The sequence below is a fragment of the Gossypium arboreum genome, chromosome 11 (assembly GCF_025698485.1).
Source record: "Gossypium arboreum isolate Shixiya-1 chromosome 11, ASM2569848v2, whole genome shotgun sequence".
Taxonomy (NCBI): Eukaryota; Viridiplantae; Streptophyta; class Magnoliopsida; order Malvales; family Malvaceae; genus Gossypium; species Gossypium arboreum.
Window position 1 is genome coordinate 93,388,096 of NC_069080.1, and position 22,979 is coordinate 93,411,074.

The 22,979-nt window shown below is 35.2% G+C and overlaps 1 protein-coding gene and 1 non-coding gene across 2 annotated transcripts; one reads left to right on the forward strand and one right to left on the reverse strand.

Moving 5' to 3' along the window:
- Positions 1–1,391: 1,391 nt before the first annotated feature.
- LOC128284666 (small nucleolar RNA R71) lies at positions 1,392–1,497 on the reverse strand. The gene has a single exon (XR_008275088.1). It is a non-coding gene; the product is annotated as a small nucleolar RNA R71 (small nucleolar RNA).
- Positions 1,498–17,745: 16,248 nt separating this feature from the next.
- On the forward strand, positions 17,746–19,031 carry LOC108471692 (F-box/kelch-repeat protein SKIP25-like). Its single transcript, XM_017773272.2, has one exon. The coding sequence runs from the start codon at positions 17,795–17,797 to the stop codon at positions 18,941–18,943; it is 1,149 nt and encodes a 382-aa protein (XP_017628761.2). The 5' UTR covers positions 17,746–17,794; the 3' UTR covers positions 18,944–19,031.
- The last annotated feature ends 3,948 nt before the right edge of the window (positions 19,032–22,979 follow it).

The following is a 22,979-nucleotide window of genomic DNA, read 5'->3' on the forward strand; positions in this document are numbered from 1 at the left end:
ATATGATAAATATTTGATTTGTTCTTAATTATGTGTTCCTAATTCTTGCTTTGATATTCCAGGATATTAATTCAAGTTTTGATGTGCTTATCCAGTGGAGCAAAAGTCCCTGTCTAAGAGTAGATCTAACATAATTAAGTGGAGTTGATTGCATGCCTAGAGATTGCCGGATTAGGGTCAAACCTAATAAGGGAATCCATAAATCAAGTTAATGCAACACTAGAGGTTTTAATTAGAAAGAGATTTCAATTAATCAATCTAAGATTAGACGTTGTTAGTCTCGAGAGAGATAATAGTATAAATTAGGGATTTCTACGAATCAAGTCAAATGAATAAATCATCTAATTCAGAGTCAATAACAAGTGAAGTCTAGGTCGATTTTTCCTTAGGTATTGTCCAAATCATTCAGTTTTCCCAAAAGTTATTTCCCCAATTCACTTTCTGTGCATTCTTAGTTTAGTAATTAGTTTAGATAAAACAAATCCCTTTATTTTTAGGCTAGATAATAAAAAGAAAGTTAATACTAGTACTTTTAGTTCCTTTGGGTTCGACATTCCGGTCTTGCCATAAGCTATACTACTATTCGATAGGTGCGTTTGCCTTTGTCGTGATAATAGTTAGTTTTCAAGAACGGTCATTCATAAATTATAAAACTTATCACGATTTGTACCTCAATCAAGTTTTTGGCGCCGTTGCAGGGGAACTAAGATATTAGGAACACTTAATTTTTACTACTTTAGCCATTTATTTTATTGCAATTTAAATGTTATTTTGATTTTTGTTACTAAATTTTCTTTTTCCTTCTGGCAGGTTTTTTATAGTTTATGACTAGAAGAAATCCATTGGGACCATTACTTTTTGATAGTGAGATCGATCGCATAGCTCGCAGAAATCGAAAAGAAATAAGGCGAAGCCTAAGATACATAGAGGAAGAACAAGAGGACGATATTTCCACCACAACCGAGGAGATGGCTGAAAATCAAGAAAATCCGCTACCTCTTGCGATTGCTGCTGATCCAGTAAATCAGAATCCTGCTCCACGCACTATGTATGATTATGCTAAACCTACTTTAATAGGAACTGAGTCAAGTATAGTTAGGCCTATTGTTACTGCAAATAATAACACGATTCAAATGATACAACAGTTTGTTCAGTTTGATGGTTTGCAGGATGAGGATCCAAACACTCATTTGGCAATTTTTTTGGAATTCTGCAACACTTTTAAAATCAATGGCATTTCTAATGATACCATTCGCCTTTGGTTATTTCCCTTTTTGTTGAGGAACAAAGCTAAACAGTGGTTGAACTCGTTACCATGAGGGTCAATCACTACTTGGGAACAAATGACCAAAAAATTCTTACTTAAATATTTTCCGCCAGCTAAAACGGCTAAATTGAGAATAATATCTCTTCTTTTGTGCAGATGGATCTAGAAACACTCTATGATGCATGGGAGAGATACAAGGATTTATTGAAAAGGTGCCCTCACCATGGGTTACCTTTATGGTTGCAGGTTCAAATGTTTTACAACGATGTGAACCCCTCAACAAGGTAACTTATCGACGCAGCTGCTGGTGGGACTATCAATAACAAAACACCTGAAGTGGCATACGAATTTATTGAAGAGATGTCACTGAATAACTATCAGTGGCAAGTCATAAGAACAAAGTCGACAAAAGCAGCCGGTGTTTTTAACCTCGACGCGGTCACTATGCTATCAAATCAAGTAGAACTTTTAAATAAAAAGATTGACGATTTGTGTGGTTCTACTCGGGTACATCCAGTGATGAGGTGCAATTCAAATGGAGGAGGAGTACACACAGAATATCAATCCTTCAACCCTAGCACCAAGGAGGAGCAAGTTCAATATATGGGTAACAATAATTCTAGACCTCAAAATAACTCATACAGTAATACTTATAATTCAGGTTGGAGAAACCATCCCAATTTCTCGTGGGGTGGTCAAGGAAATCAAAGGCCACAACATCCCCCAGGTAGCAGGAAAAGAAGCCGAACCTTGAAGAGATGCTAACGAAATTTATCTCAGTGTCAGAGACTCGTTTTCAGAATACCAAAACAACATTTAATAATCAACAAGCGTCAATCCAAGGGCTCGAAACTCAGATATGCCAACTTGCTAAATTAATTTTTGAATGACCACAAGGTAGCTTGCCAAGTAACACTGAATCTAACCCAGGGGAACAACTCAATGCGATTACCGCTTGAGAAAAAGAAGGGTTAATTGAACTTGAACTAGAATCGACGCAAAGAATTGTGGTAAGTAAAGGTAAGGATGAGGTGGACCACAGTGAGCGGAAACCGGTAAGTAAAGAGTACAAACCTCGTGTGCCATACCCCAATGCGACAAGGAAAGACCATACAGACGAACAATTCGGTGAATTCCTTAAACTATTAAAGAAATTACATATTAACTTACCATTTATTGAAGCTCTTTCGCAGATGCCGAACGCAGTTAAATTCTTAAAAGAGCTTTTAAAAAATAAATGGAAGTTGGATGAGGCGTCGCATGTAAAATTAAACGCAGTTTGCTTAGCCATTCTACAGAATAAGCTACCCAACAAGTTGAAAGATCCAGAGAATTTTACGATTCCTTGTTTGATTGGTAGTCTGAACGTGAATAATGCATTGGCTGATTTAGGGGCGAGCATTAATGTAATGCCCTATAAAATGTTTAAACAGCTAGGTCTTGGGAAACTCAAACAAACTAGGATGAGCATTCAATTGGCTGATAAAACCATTAGATTTCCTAGGGGTATTATTGAAGATGTTCTTGTTAAAATCGATAAATTTATATACCCAGTAGACTTTGTTGTTCTAGATATGGAAGAGGATAGTAACATACCTTTGAGTTTAGGACGACCCATTTTAGAAACTACTAGAACCATTATTGATGTTGGTACGGGTGAACTCACACTTCGTGTGGATGATGAAACAATCATTCTTCAAGCTCGCAATTTGAATAACACATTGAATATTGAGGGTGGTTGTATTAATCATGCTACCAATTCTAATCATGTCGTGTAACCTCCTTTGCAGGAAACACGTTCGAGGAGCATACATGAGCCATGTTCAAGTAACAACAAAGAACCCATCTATGAACAACGAAGACTTTAGGTCGATGAACTAGATGAATGATAAACACCTGTCAAGGAGAAACCAAAAGCACACGAAAAATCGAAGCGACACTACAATGAACATAGGGATGAAACAAGGCAAATTAAAGTTGGGGACAAAGTATTGTTAGATGAAAATGACCCCCGAATTGCTACTCTAGAGCACAATACGGACAGAGTGACTTCCTTCATGGTAATGAACATCTTCCCACATGGTATAGTCGAGGTAACATATACTGTATTCGGAACTTTTAAGGTAAATAACACTCGACTCAGACCTTATTTTGATAAAATTGATAGCAGAATAAGGAGTTTCAACTCCTTAATCCACCGTAATCACACAAAATTGAGGTAAGTCAAGCTTAGACTACAAATAAGCGCTTCTCGGGGGCAACCCGAGCACTAACAGTATTGATTTCTTTAAGTTTTAGTTTTTAACATCTAAATCACTAACTGAATCCCTGAGCACAGATTTTCCACATCCACATGGCCAGGCACACGAGCGTGCCTTAGGCCATGCTCATACCATGGGAAGAGACACGGTCGTGCGGTATGGCCGTGTGAAAATAGAGCAAAATTTTTCCCCAACATGGGATTCAACACATTACCACGACCGTACGACATGGCCATGGGCAATTCTGCCAAATCAACACGGGCGTGCGACACGCCCGTGCCCCCCCATCCGTGGTCGAACCTGTCAAAGAACACTGGCGTACGCATACATACACGGGCGTGGGAGAAACGAACAAAGCAGGACACGGCCATGTGACACGACCGTGTGCACCAACACGCCCAAGGAACACGGGCGTGGGCCAAATTTCAGAGTGCCCAAATTTGAAAATCACGAAACGCATGGGCTAAAATAAGGGCACACCGACGTGCCCCGCGGCCGTGTGCCCCAAAATCTATATAAACCCCTCACTATTCATCATCCCCTTCCCCAAAACCTAACCCTAGCTGCCGAAATTCTCTTCCCCACCATCGACTGGCCACCCTTGGCCCTATTTTCTTCTCCTATTTTTCTCCCCTTTCTCCTCTTCTCCCCTTGCGCGACCCACACGGCCCCATCACCCACGCCCGTAGCCGACCCCAACTGCACCCAAACTTCACCCCGTCGCTCTTCCGACCACCGGTCCTCTTCTAACGGTTTTCTTTTCTCTTTTACTTTCTTTTGATGCTTACTAACATGATTTTTACCCTATCATTTTGCTACTAATTGTTTATCATCCTTATTCCTAGGATTTAGTTCACATACTTTGTACCATATTCTTACCATGCTTAGCTATTTTCATCTAGTTCGTTTTTAATTTAGTCATGCTATCACTTTGCCATTTGCCATAAAATCTCTGTCAAGTTTGATTGCTTTTGGTTGAGTCTTGCTAGTGTTAGTAAATTTTAATTGCATTTGTTAGTTTAATTCATGGTTAATTCCTTTTTGAATTTGTTGATATCTTTTACATTCATCAAGATATAAGAGTAGTTCTTCGTGCAGGTATATCATGTCAAATCCACGCGGCAAGAAGACTGCCATTCTCGCCTCGAAGAAACGCAAAGGAGCAACATCCTTCTTGAGTCCTACCGCCGAGATTAGGCACCCATTCCTTCAATTTCCACCGGGACCACAAGAGGAGCTATTCCAGTATTACGGGCCTAACCTCTAGGTGTGGGCCGTTGCATTGACTGGGCCGTACTAGAACAAATCCAACTGGCTGACGCAGTTTGGGCCTTCCTGACGACTGACCTATGAGGGCTATTCTTTGAAATCGTCGAGCCAACTTACCTTGAGCTCACACTCGAACTCTATTCGACCTTCTACCTTCAAGTTGTTATGATAGAGTTCGATAATCCTGGAACGGTCCAGTTCTATCTTGGCGGTTACGGAGGAGTTCATGGACGATGACGACTTCGTGAGTCTCCATCGCCACATTCACTACTCTACTTCAAACTGCTTGAGGGCCTTTATCCCTGCTTCGGCCACCTATGACCCGAGTCGCTCCAAGGCATCGGCTCTCACCCTATCCCTACGATACCTACATGCCATCCTAACCCACACCCTGGCAGGACAGCGAGAGAGCACTGGTGTTGTCAACACTCACGACGCCTATTTCTTATGGAGCATGGCAAATGGACATGTCTTCGACCTTACTTATTTCATCGCCCTCGTATTCGCCTTCAGACGGAGCAACACAGGAAGGGAGTCATATCTATCAGCCTTTTTGTGACTCGCCTGGCATGGTACTTCGGTCTCCTCAACATGGCGGCGCAAGCAACCTCCCTCACTCTCATCGGTTAGATGTCCCTCCAAGGCATCCCGAGTATGCTGCATATGAGGATGATCGAGCGATGACGTGGATTTGATCCTCCTTAGTACCGCCTAGTCCAGTCAGCCGAGCAGGAGGACCTAGAGGACATTGCCGATGATGTCCCTCTGCCTCACGAGGATCCAGCCTCTCAGCCACCACCTATTTATCGTCCAGTTCATGCGGCAACTTCACTCTCTGACATCTCTGAGCGCCTCACTCGATTTGAGCAACAATATTTTCAGCGTTTTGATCACATTGATGCAACTCTACATCAGATTTGTCAGCACCTTCACATCTCATCACCGCCCCCACTTATTGAACCATCTAGCGATAAAGATGTTTAAAGACTTATTTATTATTTTTATGTTTTTACTTTTATCTTTTTAAAACTACTTTTTATTTTATTTTTCTTTAATTCTATTTTTTACTATATCCTTAGGTTTTATAATTTATATTAAACAATTTATATTTTCGGCCATTTCTTTACAAGTAATCATGCTACTTTATATTTCCTAAAGAATTATTAATTTTATCGCAGTTATAAAGAGCTCCAAAGCTCACTATTACTTAGGAATTTGCAATTCTATTGGAAAAGGTTCTCCACGACTGCCATGTCCTGCTCGACCACAACCATAGCTATCACCAGATATAATAATCTCTTGGCGTAAGAATTGTGGACTAATGAACCTCTACCACCACCGGACTATCCTCCTCCAATCTCACACTTGCCTTAGCTGACCACTCTCCATGAATATGATTCAACGATTCCATTTAACATTCAGGAAGTTTCACTTCTCTCCCTATCTTATGATTTTATATCTATATTTTTTAGTAAATTTATCTTTTTACATTGAGGACAATGTACATCGTAAGTGTGGGGGGTTATTCATATCATTATCAGAAAAATCCCAAAATTTTGCCTTATTCTCAAATAATCTTCTCATATCATTATTAGAATGAATTTTGATTAATTTATGATTTTTATTGATATATCTTGAATTAAAACATAGACATTTATGCATTGACTGTTTAAACTTTAAGGAATTAGAGAATCAAGCATGATAAGTTGATTTTTGAGAATTAAAATTTTGAGGTTGTTCCCCCAAGTTTAGGTATTATCTTAGGTTGAAATTCACAGGTTTAACATTAAAAAGCCTTAATTTTTGTGAGATCTTAAGCCTTTAGAGCATCTATTATTTCTTTCATGCTCACTTTTATTATTGCTATGAGTGCGTCAATATTGATTTGTTATTCTAGAACTTGCTTCGATTATGCATGTCAAGACCACGCCATTAATTTGATATATTGAGATGATAAAGGCACCTAGGTTTAACCCACTCACTCCATAAAAGCCTACCTCCATAATTAACCCTTAGTGAACCCCCTTAAGCCTAACAAGCCATTCATTGAATTACCCTCAATATTAACCCATAACCCATTATTGTTGAAATCCCCTCAATTAATTTGATCCCTATTTTTTGTCGAGATTCGATTTGAATAAATTGCTTAGCTATGTTTTATTTTTAGCAAAGTTCTATAATATTTGATTTGTTCTTAAAAAAAAACATACATATTAGTAGTAACTTTTTATTTTTGAGCTTAAGTATTTAATTCCATATCCCATAAAGAAAAGCTCAATTCTAGGATCTTCTAATTAGGAATGTAATTTATCAAATTTTAGTATTTTTCTAGTTAAGTAATTTTTCAATTCAATCTCGATTCTAACCTTTTCTTTCAGCTTGTGACCACACCCCCTAACCAAAGCCACATTACAACCCTCTAAATACCTTTTGATTGATATATCATCTCATTATATAGTAGTGGAGATTTGATTTTCATGCAAGTTTATGGTAATAACTTTTCATATTGACTGTTGAGTGCTAAATTTCTTGTCCTTAAACACCTCGAGTGATTTGAGTGAATCTTTAGTGAGGATGTTGAATTATGTGATATTTTGAATCAAAGGTGATTACCTAGATGAGGGGGAGACACCTAATGTTTTCGTGATAAAATGCTCAACTTGGAATGCTTGAAACTTTGATGTTCTTTTAGTCGAATTCTCAATGTATGATTACTTATGGTTTATTCTGAGATATTATTGACAGGAATTATAAGTTGAGAAAAAATGAATTCTTAATTGTGAGTTGAGGATTTTGCTTGAGGACAAGTAAATGCTTAAGTTTGGGGGTATTTGATAAACCGTAATTTATACATATTTTTATCCCAGGCTTAACGCATTTATAGATGATTTCTCCTTAGATTTGGTGAATTCGATGTTCCTAATCCTTTAATTCCATGTTTTATAAGAGCAAGAAACGGGCCAAAAATAGAGAAAATGGGCCAATGTGGGAAATTAACACGGCCTGGACTTTCTTACACGGGTAGACCACAACCCCGTGTCTATTCAACAGACTCGAACACAGGTTGAAGCACTTGCACACGGGTATGTCCCTGTCAAGCCAAAGTCTAGTCCTATTCGAAAAAGGCCAGTCTTGAGGGTTTTGAAGCATCCTAAAGCCTATATAATCACCCCAGGAGATACCTGAAAGGGGGACAGAGAGAAAGAAGCAAGGAATTACTCGAAGGAATCCGATTGATCCATCTCAGAAGCCGGATTCGCCTTCAAGACTGAAGATCCCCCTTCAATTCCCTTCAAGAGTTCTTGGGTTTTCTTTATGTTTTGTTATCATTATTCTTTTGATATGTTTTCTTTCATAAATATGAACTAAACCTCCTAAATACCTAAGGGGAATGAAACCTAAGACAGATCTTGTTATTATTATCTGAATTATATGATAAATATTTGATTTGTTCTTAATTATGTTTTCTTAATTCTTGCTTTGATATTCCAGGATATTAATTCAAGTTTTGATGTGCTTGTTCAGAGGAGAAAAAGTCCCTGTCTAAGAGTAGATCTAACATAATTAAGCGGAGTTGATTGCACCCCTAGAGATAGGGTGACATAATTTTGTCGAATTAGGGTGAAACCTAATAAGGGAATCCATAAATCAAGTTAATGCAACACTAAGGATTTTAATTAGAAAGTGATTTCAATTAATCAACCTAGGGTTAGACGTTGTTAGTCTCGAGAGAGATAATAATATAAATTAGGGGTTTCTACGGATCAAGTTAAATGAATAAATCGTCTAATTTAGAGTCAATAACAAGTGAAGTCTAGGTGGATTTTTCCTTAGGTATTGTCCAAATCATTCAGTTTTCCCAAAAGTTATTTCCCCAATTCACTTTCCGTGCATTCTTAGTTTAGTATTTAGTTTAGATAAAACAATCCTTTATTTTTAGGCTAAATGATAAAAAAAAAGTTAATACTAGTACTTTTAGTTCCTTTGGGTTCGACATTCCGATCTTGCCATAAGCTATACTACTATTCGATAGGTGCGCTTGCCTTTGTTGTGATAATAGTTAGTTTTCAAGAACGGTCATTCATAAATTATAAAACTTATCACGATTTGTACATCAATCAGTCTTACACATGTATCTTTTTTTTTTGAAATAAATCACTGGATTTTTATTCAAAACCAGGATCAAAACAAACCCAATAAACCAAATAAACAAACAAAATAAAACAATAAGGTCCAAATCAAGCCCAAAAACAAAACAAATGAAAAAAATAACCCAATCAAATATCCAGCATACGATAAAGGGGAAGCTCTAGAGACTTCTCGCTCCAGCTGTACTCCATTAGATAACCCATCTTGAAAACAAGAAGCCATATAGGGAACAACAAACTACTACTTAATTATCATCCATTAAATCCATCAGATTACCTTTTCATTTCCCCCGAAACTCTCTTGAAGACACCACCCTTCTGGAATGCTCTAACCAACAGATTAATTCAAAAATCAATTCTATCTTCATCTACAGTTCTCCAACCCCTTGTCTCTCTCATGACCTCTGTCCACCTTCGATCGTCAACCACCACTTCCTCAGCACTAGAAGAAACCAGATTCATCAGATAAGTTGTCTCCCTCTTTTTAATTCCTTCAGATGCTATAAGATGAGCAAGCTTATTAGATTCCCTATTGGTAAAGAGGAAAGCACAATACCTTAAACCTAAACTCAGATTCTTAGAATCATTTATAAACACTGCAATTCTAGATCTGTCCTCCTTCTTCTCTTGTAGCTTACGAATCACCGACCGGGAGTCTCCCTCAACCTTTACCTCCCTCAACCCAAGGTGTAGCCTTAGATTCAGTGTCTGGAAACACGCCACCACTTCTGTTGCAAAAATGGACGGTATATTCTTGTTCATGACTATTTTTGAGCAAATAAACTCTGTTTTATCATTTCGAATCACTAACCCAGAACACGACTCGTTTCTATGTTTGTTGAAAGTTGCGTCGAAGTTTATTTTAACTTCAACCCCACCGGAGCAACCCATATACTGAACAACCCTTCTTTTAGGTACAGACATATTTAACCCATCAAGTTCCTTCAGATAATTTTTCACAAAAACAACAACTTAAGCACTTGATTTGATTTCACTCTCATGAATAAATCTATTCCTGGAAGTCCAAATCGCCCATAATGCATATGCTATCATTCTGCAATTAGCCATAGATCTGGACTCAAAGATAATTTTTTGCCAATCTCTGAAATCTTTGTTTTCATCTGGAATAGGCCAAAATATACTTAACTTCTCCCATGTTTCCTTTGCTATAGGGCATTCACGAAACAAGTGTTCCCTCATTTCCACTCCATTTTGACACCGCCGGCAAGTAGTAGAACCTATCAATCTTCAGTAGTGAAGGTTACTAAAAGTAGGTAGATAGTTACAGGAGAATCTCCAAATTGTAATTTTTATTTTAGGGGGTAGATCCAAGTTCCACAAATTCTTGTAAAATTATTTGTAATTTGCCTATAATTGACTCTGCCCATCATGTAAATAAATTTGTAACCACTATGGACCAAATACTCCCCAGTGAGCTCACCTCGCCAGATGAGAAAGTCTTCATACTCAAACAAAGGCAAAGCAATACAAAGAATCCTCTCTGCATCCTACTACGAAATGGTATTATAAACCAACTCAAATTTCCATTTCCTAGAATTAACATCAATCAAATTTGCAGCTTTTATAAGTCTCGAGTTAACATTGATATTCTAAATTCTAAAGTCGTCATTTTCAGGAACCCAAGCATCTACCAAATAGAAATTTTTCATCCATCCCCAATCCATAGGCTCTGCCAGGTAAAGGAAGGTAAATTTCCCAACCTGGAATTCAAGAAATCAAAATCTTTATAATACTTGGCTTTTAAAGTATGCACTAGTAAGAATTAGGACTACGTAACAAATACCAACCCTATTTGGCCAATAACGCGATACTTAAAATATTCAGATTACGAAAACCCATACAGCCCTTTTCCTTAAGTGCACATAAAGACTTCCAATCACACTAATGCATGCCTCGTTTTTCATGGATTTTTTCCACCAAAATGAACCTATTATGTTTTCCAACTCTAGACTTTGAGATTTTGGCAAAAGGAAATAAGCCATTGTATAAGTGGGAATTGCTTGGGAAACAACCTTTATAAAAACCTCTTTGCCTCCTTATGAAATATGCCTTATACTCTAGTTGTTTATCTTCTGTTTCAATCGATCTTTCAGAGTTTGGAAGGTCAATTTCCTTTTACGACCCACCATATTTGGAAGTCCTAAATATTTCTCCGAGTCAGTCGAACAATGAACATTAGGAACCTGAAAAATCACATTCTTATCGTGATCATTCACGTTCGAATTGAAGAAAGCCGTAAATTTTTCAAAATTAACACATTGCCCCGAGCAAGACTTATACTCCTCAAGGATATCCTTCAATACCTTAATCCCTCGATTCGAGACCTCTCCAAACGAATGATAAGCAATTAAAAAAAAAGAATTCTTCCCAAAGTATAAGATCAGTGATTGGTTTAACATAAACATAAAAAATGGAGTTACACTTTATTTTTTCCATTTTCATTCATTGATTCACTCATTATTACGACGAGACATGCATGTTTCTATCTCACACTAAGTCAGTAAATTAACAAAAAGTAAATAGGGAAGTTTTGGAAGAGGCAGCAAGAAGTTATCAAAAATTATGTGTATGTGTTTATACAGTTATCTACGAACATGAGGTGGGTGATTAGTGGAGCAGACCTACAAACCTTAGCACCACAAGTTTTCCTTTCCTGACTTGCCAATCTCATTAACTCAGATATCCCTTCTCCACAAAAAAATAAAAAGTTGGGACTCAATGGACCCCCTTGGCGCAATCCCCTAGAAGACTTGAAACTTGACCCTTCTTATCCATTAAGTAAAATAGAGTACTGGACAGAATTAACACATCAGAGAATAAAATCAATAAACCGATCTGCAAAACCCATTTTTGACATCATACCTTTGATAAAAGGTCACTCTACTCTATCATAGGCCTTACTCATGTCGAGTTTTAAAGCCATGAAACCTTTTCTCCCAAATCTTTTATTCTTCAACGAATGAAGTACCTCGTATGCTAGCAACACATTATCAGTAATGAGTCTACCAAGTACGAAAGTACTCTGAGAGTCATCAATACAATCGTCCAAAACCTTTTGTAACTGATTAGCAATAGTCTTGGCAATAATCTTATAGATAACTGTACACAAACTAATAAGAAGATAAATTTTCAAATTAATAGGATTAGCAGTTTGGGGAATTAGCATCAGCTGATTTTTATTAATTTCTTGCAAAGATTTTCCATGATTCAGAATATCCAAACAAAAGTCACTAGTATCCTTACCAATAATGTGCCAGTACTTTTGGTAAAAATTTGCCAAAAAACCATCAACACTTGAAGCTTTTGTAGGCACCATCCCTTTCAACGCCTCAATAATTTCATCCTCTGTGTAAGTGGCCATCAAGCTTTGATTCATGCTGTCCGAGATACATGAATGAACCCCTAATAGTATGTGTTCCAAATCACCAATTCCTCTAAAGACAAAAAGGTTAGAAGAATACTCACGAGCAATATTCTCCACCTCCCTACCATCCATAGCAAGAGACCCATTATTTCTTTGTAAACCACGAATCCAATTAATACATCTTCTCTTATAAGCATATTTATGAAAGAATGAAGTATTCTTGTCACCCATTTTCAACCAATTAGCTCTTGTTCATTGCTCCCAATATCTCTCATCCTTATCCATCTCCATATTCAAGTGAAGTTTGACCACAACAAGCTCACCCAAATTTTCCTCCGATCTCTCATCATAATTCAATTCTTCCAATCTCCTATTCAATTATTTCGCTTCACGCCCTCTTTTATACTTAATCTTACCTGCCCAAACTTTCAACCTATTAGCAAGATTTGTCATACAATTTTAAAAGGAACCAAAACTTTCCTCTCATAACTTCCTTATCTCTTCCTCACACAACTCCTCTAAAACCCACCAGACTTCAAAATGAAACCTAACAGATCTTCTACCCATCCCTTCGTCATCCATCTCAATGAGCAAAGGAAAATGGTCCGAGAAAGAATGCGAAAGATGCCTCAAAGAATACGTTAGGAAAAGTTGAAGCCAAGCATCTGTAGCCACCCCTCTATCGATTCTTTCTCTAATATTCCGTTCCATTATTTGACCCCTTCCCACGTGAACCACGCTTCAGAGAAACCTATATCCTCCAATTGACAATCTTCTAACATTCTACAGAAAGCCTCCATCTGAGCCTCATCTCTTAGCATTCCTCCCTATTTTTCATGTTCGTTAAAGTCGCCACCAAATAGCCAAGGTAGTGAATTATTTCTCCCCAGACGTCGAAGTAAATCCCATGTCTCTGATTTATTCCTAACATCTAGAGCCCTATAAAAATCGGTAAAACGCCATTGAGAAATTGCTTCATCTTCTTGAATTTCAACGTCAATATGATTCTTTGAGAGACTCTTCAAATTGACCAAGTTACTCCCATTCCAGCCTAAACTTAAACCCCCTCGAGAACCATTGGCAAGAACATCAATACCATTGAAGAAACCACAACGTCTCCTAACAACCTCCATTTTATTAGCACTCAATTTTGTCTCTATAAAGAAGACAATTTGAGGATGATAAATCTTCAGCATATACTGAAGCCTTCTTACTGCTTGCAGACTCCCCAATCCACGAACATTTCAGTACAAGATATTCATTTATTCCGGTCGACTTGCCTAATTGCAGCCACCGATATCTGTTTAATATGAGCTGAATGCCCACTAGAAACCTCTAATGAATCATGAACAGTAGAAACATTAGAGACCAAAATATCAAACCTCTGTCTTTTTCTACCTTCCTCATTGGTGAATGGCTCTTCCTCTAATTCACAGTCTATATTTGCCACATCCAATCCATTTGACTGACTCAGCCCACCTGGAGCTGTCCTTAGATCGTCACCATTCAGTGAAGGCCTCACCAATTGGCTTTTCCCACGTCCCAAATCCATTTCTCCATTATGACACAAATTATTTCCTTGTTGAAAGCCATTCAAAATAGTTAGAGATTTAGAACCTTCCAAAAATCCCAAGAATAGGGTTAATATTAGCCCTTGATTCACGCCCTTAATTATGTATTGAGTTTTGGCTGGATTGTTGCCCAAATCGAGACTTTCCAAAAAAAACTATTCTCTCCATCCCCTCTTAGCCAGATACTATTGACAATGGAAGCCTTCCTCCCCTGAGCCTTCAACGACAGATCTCATCTCATCTCTAATTCCTGCATTCCATTTTGTAGCCTCATCAGGCAAAAATTATCTCCATGACCAAGGCAGCCGCATAAAAAACAAAATAATGTTAATTTTTCATACTTAAATTTTGCATAAGTGAACTTTGAATCAGAAATCATAATTTTATTTCTTCTTTTTAGAGGATTTCGAACATCAAGTTGGACATGAATGCACATATAATTCATATACCCATTGGACAATTGCTTCATATCATATTCCAGAAATCTTCTAATAAAATTACCAAATTGCACTGCCATTGTATCCCTGAAAGACCCTGAGGCAAGTCATGAACCTGAATCCATCAATCTGGATACACCAAAGGAACAAACATCGGGTCTTCATTCTCCTGAATCCTATGGAAAATCAAAAGGTGATTATTGAATGTCCAAGGCGCGCTTGTAATAACCCGTGAAATATTTAACTCATTAAAAAATTTGAAGAGAAAACGTTTCTCCCCCAGATCAGAAATATGCACACCCTCCAAGGGATGCCAAATATTTTCCATAGTATTTCTCATTGCTGGAAAATGCACCACACTAATAGTAAGAAAACATCCCACCAAACAAAAACTATACATAGCATTTTGTTCTTCTGCCTCGCCCGGCATAGAGAACGCCTCTTCTTCACCATCATCCAAACTCAGATCTTCAATGCCTCGTTCCATTACTTTTCACACCAAAGGCAAAATCAACCCACCCAACAAGAGAGAGCAACAACCAGAAACAAGGCAATAGAAAGTCAAAGAAGAAAGAGAAGCAAGAAAAAAACAGGAAAAAGACAAAAATTGTGTCAAAGACGACAGACAGAGATGTGCCAAAACGACAAACTAATTTTCACTAAAAGGAAATTGATAAATTTTAAATCTATCAAATGATTCAAACTTTACTATCCTTAACTGAAGGTTGAATTCTTGAAAGCCTTACTTGCAAAGTTGCAGTCCTACGCATGTATCTTGTTTATTTATTTTTATTAAAAAAAATTATAGATTTTTTTGGTGAAATAGTTTTTTATGGACTTAATAATCTTTAATAGTGTAAAACACAAAAAAGCATACATATCTTTTTTTCGCCTTTCATTTTCGTTCTTTACTTGTTCTAAACATAAAATAAGTAAAAGGAAGAAATGTTGGATAGATGAGGAGGTACATCTACAGTGCCGTGCCTACCCATTATAGATTATAAAGCTTGAACCAGTCTCTCAAACCAAAAAAATAAATGTATTCAATTCCTTTGCGTTAAGAATTATTGAATTTTACCTTCAACTGCTCATTTATATATAACTTGTATTAAATTAGTTGAAATAATTTGGAAGAAATAAATTTTGGGTAAAAATATTGAGAGGCATAACAAAGAAGTCCCTTTAGGCCCCTCATAAGGGAAAATGTAACTGTTATTTGGGGACTATAAACATCTAATTAAGTGGTCGTACAAAATAGCAATAGTAGAAACATGAAAGCCTAATATGGCTATCTATAGTAGGCCACCACACCCAAAAAGTTATTGGAACATATACCATACATCATGCATGCCGGCCTTTATTTCAGGATTCTATATTTTTTCATGATTTTATTATTCCCTTCTAAAGGATTCTTTATACTTTTCAAAGAAGTTAAAAGTTTATTAAAGTATATATGATATACTTCGAATCGTTAGTTTGTATTTTTTTTGTCGTTAGTATTTGATATATTAGAAATATATATATATATATATATATTTAATATTAACTTCATTATAATTTTTACTATATCTATTTTTTATATAATTTCTAAAATTACTCATAGCCTAATTTTTAAATAGAAAAATAATGTACTTTAGCGTATTTAAACCTATATCTTCCTACACCGATAATAATATTAATGCCAATCGACTAAAACTCAACCGACTTTAAAATACATTTTTATTTCACAAGTAATTTTAAAAATTATCATGTCTTTTTTTAAAATATATTTTAATATTTTACTATATCTCTATTGAACATTTATTAATATTTAATCCTATACTTATAGAGTTTAAAACTCTATTGATACTGTACTAAATAATTTCCTATATGTTTTTTTTACACCAAAAGTCTAGAATTTTAATAGTATAAATAAAATTATTTAACTTAAAATATAAAGTTTAATATAAATTCATGAATACCTATTTGGAACATTGAGCTAGGCTCCCTTATTAGCATCTCAACAGAATTCAAAATTTGATATTGTTGTCTCCTCTCCCGTTTTGTAATTCTACCAAAAATATATATTATTTATTCATGCAATTTCTAAAATGTAATATTTAATAAATTACAAGATCTAAGAGTAAGTTAAGATGGGTAGTGCATTTAATTGCGTTAACGGTGAGATTAAATATTATAGCATGAGACAAAAAGTAAGCTAAACATACTACACCGCGCTCAATTATCCATCCTAACTCACCCTTAAGTCGATTAAATCATAAGGGTGATGATAGAAAGTTTGAGATTGCTATCTTTTGTTGACATTAATCCCAAGTATAATTACTAAATATTTTCTATCATTTGTAAAAAGAAAAAAAAAGGTAAATTCGTTATCCACTTTTTTTTTTGTAATTTTGTCGTTTAATTTTTAGAATATTTTTATTTTAGACATTCAAGTTAAATCTTGAATGGTGATTAATTATATACATTAAATCATTTCTATATTACGTTTATATTTTTATTTTGGTTACCGATTTTTCTTTAAAGTCTTAATTTAGGTAAAAATATTAAAGATTAAAGTAAAAAAAGATAGAAATTAAAATAATACATTTAAAATTTGTTATGTTGTATTTGTTTACTTCCTTTTCGAAAGTTCTAAAGAAGTACAATATGATAATTTTTAATGCATTACTTTAATTTTTACTTTTTTCACTTTAATCTTTTTTTACTCGAATCAAGACTTTAAAATAATATTATTTTGGTCACCAAAATAAAACTAAATTAGGAGTTAGGTGATCAAAATAAATATGTAAATATAATGTAGACATGATTTAACATGTACAATCAATTATTATTAAAGATTTACTTTTTAGGTGAGTAAAATAAAAACATTCTAAAAGTTGAGTGAAAAAATTTAAAATAAAACATCTTAGAAATGGACTAATCATCTAATTAATTTACTCTAAAAATAATTTATAGAAACTTCTATGTTTTTAGGAAGCATTTTCTACAAGAAAAGGCTAAACGTACGGTACGTTAAAGTTAGTGTTATTACAGCAAAAGATGTTAGTGTTATTAATGTATTGAAAAGCCAGTCAAATATCTGACCAAAAGCAAAGAAAAACATGATGGAGCTGTTGTACCAAAACTTAAATTATATTTTGTTTTTTTATTAAAAATAGCAAAATTAATCTATATATATTAAATTGGAAAGTAAATTAATTTTTTTATTAAAATTTTTATTTATTTAAATTGTTTAGTTGATAGAATAACCTAATAAATTTTAATAATAAAAATGAAAAATTTACTCTTTCATTTACTCACTCGGCTTCATGGTAATTTTATCTTCCATTATGTTTGAAGTTGAAATTCCAGTTGAGCCCCAACATGCAAGATAAAAGCCACCCCCTTCTCATCCCTCGCAGGCTCTCCTTCCAGTCCCTCATTGATCCACTGTTTTACTACAGTACCTCCTTCATGGAAATCACTGTTCAATGCTGCAAGCAATCTAAGAATGATCCCTTTGATGATAATGATTCTGAAAATGGAACCTTTTTGCCAGGCCTCCCTGACGATCTTGCTCAACGCTGTCTCTCTTCTCTTTCTCCTTCTCTTCTTTTCTCTGTTTGCCATTCATGGCGTCGCCTCCTTTACTCTCCTTCTTTCCCTCCCTTTTTCTCCCTCTATGCTCTTCTTTCTCCTTTGCATAATCCCACTATGGCACTCCCTAGAGAAGTTCCTCAATCCACAATTGTATTCTTCTCCTTTGATCCAATATCGTCATCTTGGAGATCTCTTCCTAGCCCTCCTCAAAACCCTTCTTTCCATCTCCTCCGTCGTCACCCTTCTTTTCTTTCTCGCAACCTTCCAATCCAATCCTTGACAGTCTCCAACCAATTAATCGTCATAGCTGCCACCACTCAAAATCTTTTCCCAGCTCTTTCCAGCCCTTTAGTCTTCCACCCAGAGTCTAACATCTGGTTTTATGGCCCCCAAATCTCCGCCCCTCGTCGGTGGTGTGCTGCAGGCTCAGCCCAAGGTGTGGTCTACATGGCAAGCGGTTTTGGCTCCCATTACCAAGGAGATGTAGCAAGGTCATTGGAACAGTGGGACCTAAACAAGAAGAGAGAAAATTGGGTATGGGAAAACAAGGCGGGGTTTAAAGATGGAAGGTTTAGTAGAGAAGCAGTGGAAGCAGTTGGGTGTAGAGGGAAACTTTGCATGGTTAATGTCAAAGGAAATGCATTGAAAGAAGGTGCAGTTTATAACGTGGGATTGGATAAGTGGGAAGACATGCCTGTAGGGATGGTTGCTGGTTGGAATGGACCAGCAGCCTCGATGGATGAAGATGAGATTTATGTGATTGATGAAGTGAAAGGAAGGTTAAGCAAATACGATGGTGAAAAAGATTGTTGGGTGAAAGTGATCGAGTTGGAACAGCTTAAACGTGCAGAACATATAGCAGCAGGGAGAGGGAAAATATGTGCAGTTTCAGCCAAAGGGGAAAGGATTATAGTGGTGGATGTAAGGGACAAGCCTACCAGGTTTTGGGAGGTGGAGCCACCATGTGGGTTGGAAGTGGTGGCTGTGCATGTTTTGCCTAGGATGATTAGTAGACAACACTAGTTAATGTCACAAATCAAGCACCATAATATATTGGTTGTATTTTCATGTTAGAAATAATATATATATATATATATTTAATATAATATAACATGAATCAGTTGAAATTTTAACATGCCAAAGTCACATGAACGTGCAAATAACTAAATCCATGATTGAATGCTCATCTCACAATCGCTTAAATACCCTTTATATATTTATATATGCATATGCATATGCTGGTTTACATGTATACTCAGCCTTAGCATTTCACTTCGATATCCAAGTTACCGGTTGTATCTCGACACGACTATACGAGTAAAACTAATTAAATTGACAAAACGAGCTAGAAACAGACTTGCATAGCACATTAGGGTGACATGCACTTCTCCACTCATAGCTAAATTTATAGTTTAGGTCACTCCATTTACCTTCGATTTTTATGTTCGACTATAAAATTTAAATTTTATGAAATTAATTATTAAATTCTTATTACTTATGCTGATTTGTGGATCGTAATTATGAATGCCCCCATAGCTTCCTTTTTCCTTCTTTAGTTGTGTAAGAATTTATTACAAATTTCCAAGTATATGAAGAAAAATGGTTCGTCAAAACCTTTTTAATTTTAATAATAAAGTGAAAGAAGGGCTGTTCAGCTATAAGTACTAGCTTGTTTGATGACCTGATCATATCCACTTTTACTAAACTGTTGGATCACTCCATATACGTATTTAATTTACAACCTTTTTTAATAAAAAATGAATATATAGATATGGAGGATAAGAGTGAGTATTCAATGGAATATAAAATAAAAAGATTTGAGTTAATTGAGTTTTATTTTATCATTCTAATTTGATTTAATTTTTTTAATTGAGTCGAGTGAAATGTAATTGAGTTGAGCTAAATCGAGTAAAATTATTAGAGTTAAATTAAAATTGTAAAAGATGTCAAATTAAAATCTTGTTACAATATAACTAATTCCATGTTAAAGCATATAAATTTAAAACCATATATATATTTGAAAGCTCTTTGAAATCAAAATAAGAGAAAAAATAATTATTAGTCTGATAAACTTGAATCATTAATTTAATTTTTAGCTCCAAAATTAAAATTTTAGATTTTTTAAAAATTAACTTTAAAAATATTCTTTTGGATTTTTTAGTTTTAGTTTTAATTTTTAGAATTTTTTAAAAATATATAAAATTTGTAATTTTTATAAATATTTTGAATTTTAAAATTAGTTTTAATTTTTGAAAATTATTTTGAATTATTTTGTAATTTTTGTTGAGAGAGAATAATTTGTTCATTTTCAAAATTGACATAGACCAAAGGAGTGTTTACACCAATCTGTTATTTGAGTTATTTGAATTGTGAAATTCAACTTGAACTCGAAACTTGAATTACTTATTCAAGTTAACTAAAAAAACAAATAACTCAATTCGATTAACTTAAAATTCGAAAAAAAAAAAAATTTTTCTAATTGAATCGAGTTTTGCTAACATCAAATGAGAGTTAAGTTTTTTTTAAAAAAAATTATTTCTTATTTTTAAAATGACTCTACGAACTCATAAATTTTTAAATTCCGATTTTTTAGCCTACAACCTGATAAAAGGAACAATTAGATAGTTACGAAAGGCACTATTTTAATTAGTTTCTATAAAGCTTCAAAAACTTTTATGAAAAGAAAGAAAAAGAAAACATAGAATATAATTTCACCGGACATTTTGTTCTTTCCATTTGTTTGATTCTCCTAATTCTACCAAACCCACCAATGCACTTCATATAATTTTGAGCCATAGTTAAGTTGACGCCCACTTTAACTAAGAATTTAGAATTAGAAATTTTGATCCTTAAGTAAATATTCGTGGAAATGCTATAAAATAAATAGCAAACAAGCAAAAAAACCTATTGCAATAAAAAAAATTCAATTTTAACTAACATATATATTAGCTATCATATACACTAAAAATATTATACTAAAGAACAAACTAAAAATGCATAAACTAAAATGAGAAAAAAAAATAGGGTGGAACTAATATTACATAGAACCCAATTTATTGATACAGTGCTCAACAATAGGGGAGTATAGAAGAGAAGAGAACGGTTTCTAAGAAGGTCGGTTTACTTAGTTGGGCAGAGAGCTAAAGGTTATAGAGAATGAAAGTGGAGAGAGTTTGAAGGCTGAGTGTAGAAAGAGTGTAGGCTAACTATATTCCCAGAGTCTATCCCTTTTTCATCGTTCTTGGGGCATTTATAGGCAAGGATCCCATGTAATATGGTGTTAGCGTGTTGGACTTGCCATCTAGCCATCATTACGGAGTGTGTGGGTGGGATGTCTTTGATAGGATGATGATATTTGTGACAGGAGAAATTTTGTTGTTGTTCTAACTTTGGTGGGATAAAACAATTGATCCCACATGATGTTTGGTGACCAAATGACTTCATGTTCCTAAAAAAGATCAAGCCATCCGTTATTCGAATAGTCCTTTCGGTAGGGTGAGTTCATAGGTGACCTCCTAGCTTGTTGATGGAAAGCTTACTATTCAGATGTCTTTTAGGCTTGCCATGTGTCTTATCACGAATGGGGATATAACAATATTCCCTCATTTTGAGTCGAGAGAAGGGTTACAAAAGTGGCCTTCCTTGAGATGCTCTGTTCTGATAACTTTCTCTTTTCCGAGTTATTCTAGGTAGGGGTTTATTCTATGGTGAAACATTATATCCAAATGTTTGAGATTCCATCAGAAGTTTATTTTGAGGATTGCATTTCTAGGGAGTTTTGATAATGATGAACAACATCCTTTTGGAACAAGTGGTAAGTTGCTATTGGATGCCACTTATTTTTCGAAACTATGTGTTTTGAGGGATAGGTCTATATATTCTCTGGGTGTTCTTCAAGATTACTTTGCCTCCTTTTATTTTTGAAATTTTTGTGACTTTTTTTATAGATTTACTAGTCTTTATTGATTTTTGGAACAATTTATACATTTTTTGGAATTCTTTCATTTCAATTTGCTTCATAATTTTTTTCTAATGTTATCAAAGTTACTTTGACATTTTTGTTAAAAATTTACTAATAAATGGCTAGGGGAAATGAGCAATCTGGTAAAACTCAAGGTTAATGTGGTGATGTTCTAGTCGTGTTCTGTCGAGAATAAAAAAAAAACAACCACAACAAAATCCAACAAAGTTACTGTCACGAGATCCGAAAGGGGATGATGAGCATGTTTTTAGTCTCAACTATCAGTGTCCCATGACTCATTAGGAGATGAAAATTTTGCTACTATGTCGTGGTTTGCTCGCTAAACATCACAAATATGAGTTTAGCATCCTAAAAGGGTTGCATAATCTAAGTGAAGTCTTCAATCCAGTTTCTACTGGTGGAAGGCCTGAGTTCTACCTCCCGTTATTTCATCTGGAAGCGAGTTTTACCTTTCCCATCCCAGATTTTATTTGAGATGTTCTGTACAAATTCCACATGGCACCAGGTTAGCTGATGGGTTTTTCTTAGTGGTTATTTATTGGTTTTTTCATCATAGATTATAAGAAAGGAATATATCTTTCTGATCGGTTGTTTTGATATATGTTTTTCTTGTTGGAGTTAAATGAAGACCAGTTTCTCGAGTTGTTCAAATTCAGTTCTCAAACAGACCCTGAATGATAAACTTACTTTGTAGTGGGAAAGTTACCATGCTAGTTGATTATAATAAGTTCATCCTCATAGAGTTAAATTTCGGAAAAAGATTTGGTTTTCCTATTGAATGGTTGCGTCTTTCCACTAGGATTTGCTATTATCATCCACACTTATAGGATATTCTTAATGGTTCTCATCATTTCAAAATGATGAACCAAGAAGATCCTCCTTGATATCACTTTAAGGAGTGTTTTCAAGTACTGTCTTGAGGATAGGGGTGTCAGTGGTTACACAACCAAATATATAGTAGATGGTTTTAAAAATGACAACATTGTGCCTCTAGCTTCTTATGCTTTTCCTTTTCATGTAATGTTTGTGTAACACCCCTCGCCCGCATCCGACGCTGGGACGGGGTTCGAGGTGCTA